Source organism: Trichechus manatus, unplaced genomic scaffold (assembly GCF_000243295.1).
Source record: "Trichechus manatus latirostris isolate Lorelei unplaced genomic scaffold, TriManLat1.0 scaffold00063, whole genome shotgun sequence".
Lineage (NCBI taxonomy): Eukaryota > Metazoa > Chordata > Mammalia > Sirenia > Trichechidae > Trichechus > Trichechus manatus.
In genome coordinates, this window is record NW_004443999.1 from 7091794 (window position 1) to 7099413 (window position 7620).

General features: G+C 35.9%; 1 protein-coding gene across 2 annotated transcripts in view; it reads left to right on the top strand.

Moving 5' to 3' along the window:
- Positions 1-7620, top strand: part of WDR7 (WD repeat domain 7) — a 426984-nt gene that overhangs the window by 238196 nt on the left and 181168 nt on the right. For both annotated transcript variants that reach the window (XM_004379257.2, XM_023733984.1), the window contains one exon: positions 3407-3628. In XM_004379257.2, the coding sequence (XP_004379314.1) occupies positions 3407-3628 (222 nt within the window). The remainder of the gene's footprint in view (positions 1-3406; positions 3629-7620) is intronic.

Consider the following 7620-nt stretch of genomic DNA (forward strand, 5'->3'; position numbering starts at 1 on the left):
TCAACCTAAGAACCTAGAAACAAAAGAAAACAGAGAGAGAAGGAGAAAGAAGAAAACCTAAAGAAAGGAGAAATAATAGAAATAAGAGCAGAAATTAATGAAAATAGAAATGATAAAATCAATAAAACAAAAAAATTTTTTAAAATATTAAAATGTATATTTATAGCAAAACTGATTTACAAAGGCACAAAACAATAATACTTGAAAAGGCACAAATAAACAATATTTAAAAGAATCCACAGCAACTGTTATAATTGAGATTTTTTTTAAATCATAGCAAATATTGTAAATAACTTCATGCCAGTGAAATTAAAACTTAGATGAAATAAATAATGATTTTTTAGAACTATAAGTTACCAGAGATGATTGAAGAAGAAACAGACTAAGTAAGTAACTTATTAAGAAAAGTGAATTAATAATAAAAAACATTCCTTCCTCCATTCGGCTCCCTCCCCTCCACTCCAGCCTCCAGTGGCACACAGGCTCTGATGGATTTAGAGGAGAATTTTCACCTGAACCTCAAGAATCCTATAACTCTTATTTTATCAAACTCGTCTTGTCAAAGAATGTTGTTGTTGTTGTGTGCTGTTGAGTAGACAGAGTAGGACAGAGCAGAACTGCCCCATAGGGTTTCCAAGGCCGTAACTCTTTACAGAAGCAGACTACTACATCTTTCTCCCATGGAGAAATTTGAACTGCCAACGGTTCTGTTAGCAGCCAAGAGCTTAATCAGTGAGCCACCAGAGTTCCCTTTTCAAAGAAAAGGGGGCAAAAGAGGGAAAGTTACTTAACCCATTTTGTGAGGATAGTGTTATGTTGATACTAAAACCCAACAAGTATAGTATATGAAAAGAAAATCCTTGACCAATCTCACTTATGGACATAAATGCAAAACACCCTATTAGTAAATTTAGTTCAGAGTCTGTCTGTCTCTCCACTTGTCTGTTGCCATCCATCCATTCATCCATCCTGAATTTACCACAGAAATGGAATCGTAGTTTAAGGCCAGAAAATATATTAATGTAATTATTATATCAATAAGTAGATTAAAGAAAAATTGATAAGGTCAGGATTGTGGTGACCTCCAGGATAGGAGGGAAGGGGAATGAGGTCAAGACATAATCCACAGTGGACTTCAGTTGTATCCGTATTAAAAAAAAAAAACGGTTGCCATTGAGTCAATTCCGACTCATAGCGACCCTGTAGGACAGAGTAGAACTGCCCCATAGAGTTTGCAAAGAGTGCCGGGTGGATTCGAACTGCTGACCTTTTGGTTAGCAGCTGTAGCTCTTAACCACTTCGCCACCAGGGTTTCTGTAATTTAAAAAATCTGAAGCACGTGTGGGAGAACGTTAAGATTTTATCAAATTGGTTAGTTGTGTACATGTATGTCATGATAGTCTTTATATAATCTCTATGTAATTCTTTGTATTCTTGTAATATTGCATAATAATTATCAAACAAAAAAATAAAAGGTAGACCACTTACAGAAAGGAGTAGAACTGGAAAAGGGAGTAGATTGGAACAAAGGACCAAATCTTCGGAGAGTTTTGGGTAAGTAATTGAGATGTAGCTACCCTAGTGAGAGAAATGTTGGAAATTTTAAGGAGTAGTGTTATGTGTTAGGAATGTAATTTTTCAGCACTCCCTTATTTATTATGATACTTTAATAAAGATTCTAATTGTTTTTTATTATTTTGTGGTTATCATGTAGGTATTTCTTCTGAATATGAAACTATACTGAGCTTTACCCAAGTTATACAAGTACTTCTTCAAATGTCTGATTACTTCTTTACATCCTGGTCCCTCTGGGCAAAATGTTCATCCTTCCTTGTTGCCCACCTTCCTGTTGCCTGGCAACTTCTACTTCACCTTGCAGTCTTAAATCCAGCCTTTCCTCCTTTGTGAACAGGTTCTCCTTTTTTCATGCACTTCTGAACTTCTTAGAACCTTATTTATTTTCATGTTTGCAGTTCCCTGGCACAAAGTAGATGCTCAGTAAATATTTGCTACATTAATGGGCCAATTAATAAATGAGTGAATGAGCAATCTTTTTTAAAAGCAAGTTTATTGAGATGACTTCTATATCATAAAATTAACCCTTTTCAAGTGTACAGTTGAATGGTTCTTAGTATATTTTGGTTGTACAAGTATCACCGTAGTCTTAGAATGTTTTTATCACCCAAAAACTTAATGCCCATTAGCAATCACTGACCATTTTTACTCCATCCCATCCCTAGGCAACTACTAATCTACTTTCTGTCTCTATAGATTTGCCTGTCCTGAGTATTTCATGTAAATGGAATCATACAATATGTGGTCTTTTGTGGCTGACCTCTGTCCCATAGCATAATGTTTCAGGGTCATCCATGTGGTAGCATGTGTTAGCATTTTATTCCTTTTTATTACCGAATAATTCTCACTGTATGGGTATGCCATATTTTGTTTATCCATTCATCAGTTGGTAGACATTTGAATTGTTCCTGTTTTGGCTATTTATTAAGAATAGTGCTGCTATAAATGTTCATGTACAAGGCTTTATGTGTACATTTGTTTCTATTTCTCTTGGGTATTCCATCTAGGAGTAGAATTTCTGAAACATATAATAACTCTGTGCTTAACTTTTGGAAGAACTGCCAAACTAATTTCCAAAGTAGTTGCACCATTTTACATTCCCACCTGCAATGAATGAGTGTTCCTGTTTCTCTACATCCTCAACACCGCTTGTTATGGTCTGTCTTTTTTATTACAGCCATTCTAGTGGATGTGAAGTGATTTTGATTTTTATTTCTCTAATGACTAATGATGTTGAACATCTTTCATGTGCTTATTAGACTGTTCATATCTCTTCTTGGGAGAAATGTCTATTCAAATCATTTGCTCATTTTTAAAATTTGGCTGTAAGAGTTGTATGAGTTATTATTGAGTTGTAAGAGTTCTTTATATAGTCTCGATACAGTCTCTTATTAAATATATGATTGACAATATTTTCTCTCAGTGTGTGGGTTATCTTTCTATTTTCTTGATTATGTCATTTAAAACACAAAGGTTTTTAATATTAAGTCCAATTTATAATTTTTTTAAGTCGCTTATGCTTTTGGTATCATATCTAAGAAATCATTGCCTAATCCAAGGTCATGCAGATTTATATCTGTCTTTTCTTCTAAGAGACCTATAGTTTTAGTTCTTTCATTTAGGTCTGTGATTCCATTTAAATTAATTTTTGTGCATAGTGTGAGGTAGGGGTCCAACTTCTTTCTTTTGCAGTTAGATAACCAATTGACCCAGCACCATTTGTTGAAAAGACTGTTCTTTCCTGAATGAGTAATCTTGAGTGTGTTTCTAATTGCATGCCTTTTTTATCTTAATAGTCTTTTAATTTACATTCTTATGTTTTGGTTTTCAGGTTGTCTGTCAAGTGTCCCACAAATGAAAAAAATATCCACATCTTATGAGGAAAGACGGAAGCAAGCTACTGCTATTGTTTTACTAGGAGTGATAGGAGCTGAATTTGGTGCTGAAATTGAACCTCCCAAACTCTTGACCAGACCTCGAAGCTCTAGTCAAATTCCTGAGGGATTTGGTTTGACTAGTGGTGGATCCAACTATTCATTGGCCAGACATACTTGTAAGTTTTTACATTTTTAATACTAATCTGTTGCTTCTCAGTACATGTTATTCATCAACAAAATCTCGAAAAATATCCCGAACATATCCTGAATTTTAGCTCATCTATAATGTTTAAATGTAGTTAGGAATCAGTACAGTCTGTTTGGCATGTTGCTTTTTATTTATAATTACCCAAACCTCTTTTTAAAAGTTAAAGCATAGTTTTTTACATGCTTTTCTTAAAATAACACATTTCTGAGCTTTGTGTTTTCATATTTTCAGTAAACATTCTAGCCAAAACTTATGAAAGGAGCTTCTAGATAAAACTTCTAAAATAATTTTTTAAGAACTATGCAGCTGGCTATCCTGGACATGGTTTTAAAAGTGAGGAATTAAGGTGGAACACCAGCTTTTTCTTTTCTTTTGATTGTGTGTGTATGTGTGTGTGCATAGATACACATATGTGTATATGAAAAGAGCATGAATGATGAATTATCTCTGTAATTAAAAAAAAAAGCACAACTCATAACAGTTTTTAAATGTCAAAAATCTTAACAACCAGAGCCCAGAGGGCTTGGGTCATTCTGCTGATTTCGGCTCTATGCTTGGTACGTTAATAATAAGTAAGGCTGTTTTATAACAGGATCTTTTGGTACTTTTGGGTTAGCACTACTTTAGATAAAGTCCACAATGTTCCTACCATATGGCAAAATCATTTCTAACAAATTGTGTTATTTTAAGAACCATATATAAACCTGCTGACTATAAGATATTCTATGTAGAACAAAATACAATGTATTCTTTTAGGTCTTTAGCCTTTAAGCAAAGGAAAATATGTGTATGTATATATAAACCCATTACCATCGAGTCAATTCCCACTCATAGTGACCCTACAGGACAGAGTAGAACTGCCCCATAGAGTTTCCAAGGAGCACGTGGTAGATTTGAACTGCAGACCTTTTGGTTTGCAGTCATAGCACTTAACTACTACACCACTATATATATATATATATATAAAGCTTTGTTAGTTATAACAGCATAGAACTTAACTGGACCATTTTCACATACTTTTGATGTAAAGCCAAGGAGCAAGTTAGTAGCTTTTATAATTAAAGCCCTCTAATTGGTTAAGTGTTTGGCTACTAACCAAAAGGTCAACAGTTCGAATCCACCAGCCACTTCTTGGAAACCCTATGGGGCAGTTCTACTTTGTCCTGTCATAGGGTCGCTATGAGTCGGAATCAACTCTACAGCAATGGGTATAATAGATTTAGCTGCTGCTTCTGTAGCTTTTTTTCTTTTTTTTTTTAAATACCTTATTAGCGGTTGATAATCTCTTGATGTCTACTTGATATTGAGAATTAGAAAGCAATAGTAACAATAACACAGCCACCACCACCAACAATAATAAAACAGCTAGCTCTTTAGAGTGCTATTTTAAGCTCTATACATACATTAACTCCTTTAATCCTCATAATAACCCTATAAAGTGGGTACCTCTTGTTATCACCATTTTACACACATTGGCTAGGGGTGCAGAAAGGAAATGGCAGTTTTTGTCTCAACCTAGTCAGTTGGTTCCAGAACCCATTCCTTTAACCATTATGTAAACTGCCACCCTTCAGTGGTTTGTAAAGTGCTACCCTTCAATGGTTCCCAGTTGAAAGGGAGTGATGTCTAACATGTGCTATCATTTTACAAGTTAAAAAGCCCTTTCTTTTATATCCCCTTATTTGATCTTCAAAATAGAAAGTAAGATTTCTCTAAAGTGGCTCAGCTAAAAAGTGGTAAATTCTGAACTTGAACTCAAGCTTCTTTTGACCTGAAAATCCAGGTCTTTCCATTTTCCAACTGAGCACATCTGCTTTCCCTCTCCTGCAAAGCACTGTGTGCTGCTGACCCCTACCTCTCTAGTTCAGCTGATTTATCTTTTCTCAAGTTCTTCAAGTTCCCTGCATTCTATTGATAAAATCTTTGCTCAAATCTCACCCTCTCCACAAAGGGCTCTTTGATAAGGCCCACCTATGTCACTCCAGACAGCCCAGGCCTTAGATATATACTTCCTTACTTAGAATCTTGGCATAAGAATATCAGAGATTAACAAAATTTTGACATGATTTAGTTTGGTAGCTTCAAAGTTTTTTGGCTACCATCTCCCTAATGAGTATTGAGAAATGTCTAACCTCTTGCATGTATTCTTGTTAACAATGAAAACATTTTAATAGTAAGTTCCAACATTTCCAAAAGATATAATCTTGATATTTTGAATATTGATGTTTAAAAGTAAAACTGTTGTGTAGCACTTTTAAATATATTCAGTAAAATATTTGCCATAACTATTTGATACCCATCATTTATTAAAAAAAACTTATGACAGGTTTTTCTTTAAAAGTCAGAGATCTTACACCCTTGATTATTTTCCTCAAAGAGAGAAAATTTCTACCCTCACAGTTTTAGGGAAGGAGTTCATTTGCAAATTTAGCATCTGAAAATCAATTCCATTAATATAACCTGTGTCTTAAAACTGTTTGTGCTTTTAAAACTATCTATTCTTTGAAAAGCATTAATAACCTCCCACTTGAGGGGTGGCATCGCTTTTGAAGACCACCCATTTAGTCAAACATGTTTTGTATAATTTCTCAACAGTGTTCTTTATATTTTATAATGCCCTTAAAGGTCTTAGGTTTTTTAACGGTAGATTTGCCTACCACTGGGATTTTCTTCTTTGGTTGTTGTTTATTGTTGTAGTTTAAATGAAGTTTACATTTCAAATTAGTCTCCCATACAAAAATTTATACATAAATTGTTGTGACCCTAATTGCTCTCCCCATACTCTGACAGCACACTCCTCCTTTCCACCCCTGATTCCCCATGTCCATTCAACCAGCTCCCAACTCTGTCTGCCTTCCCATCTCACCTCCGGACAAAAGCTGCCCGTTTAGTCTCTTGTACCTACTTGAGCTAACAGGCACACTCCTCACGAGTATAACTTTATGTCCCACAGTCCAGTCCAATCCCTGTCTGAAGAGTTGACCTCTGAAATTGTTTTAGTTCTGGGCTGATAGACAATCCAGGGACTATGCTTTGCGGGGTTCCTTCAGTCTTAGTCAGACAGGTAAGTCTGGTCTTCTTACTAGAATTTAAGTTCTGCACCCCACTTTTCTCCTGCTCCATCAGGGACTGTCTGTTGTGATCCCTGTCAGGGCAGCCTTTGGTAGTCGCCAGGCACCATCTAGTTCTTCTTGTCTCAGGCTGATGAAGTCTCTGGTTTATGTGGCCCTTTCTGTCTCTTGGGCTAATACTTCCTTGTGTCTTTGGTGTTCTTCATTCTCCTTCACTCCAGGTGGTTGGAACCAATTGATGCATCTTAGATGGCCGCTTGCAAGCTTTTAAGACCCCAGACGCCACTCACCGAAGTAGGATGCAGAACATTTTCTTCATAAGCTTTGTTATGCAAGTTGACCTAGATGTCCCCTGAAAGCATGGTCCCCAGACCCCTACCCTTGCTACTCTGTCCCTCAGAGTGTTTGATTGTATTCAGGAAGCTTCTTAGCTTTGGTTTAATCAGTTTTGCTGACTTCCCCCTGTAACGTGTGCTGTCCTTCCCTTCACCTAAGATCATTCTTATGTACTATCCAGTTAGTAAATAACCCTCACCCTCCCTCCTCACCCTCATAACCATCAAAGAATGTTTTCTTCTGTGTTTAAACCTTTTCTTGAGTTTTTATGATAGTGGTCTTATACAGTATTTGTCCTTCTGTGACTGACTAAATTCACTTAGCATAATGACCTCCAGCTTCCTCCATGTTACAAGATGTTTCAGGGCTTCGTTGTTCTTTATTGTTGCATAGTATTCCACCGTGTGAATATACCATAATTTATCCATTCATCCTTTGATGGGCACCTAGGTTGTTTCCATTTTTTTACTATTGTGAACAGTGCTGCAATGAACATGGCTGTGCATATATCTATTCGTGTGATGGCTCTTATTTCTCTAGGATATATTCCAAG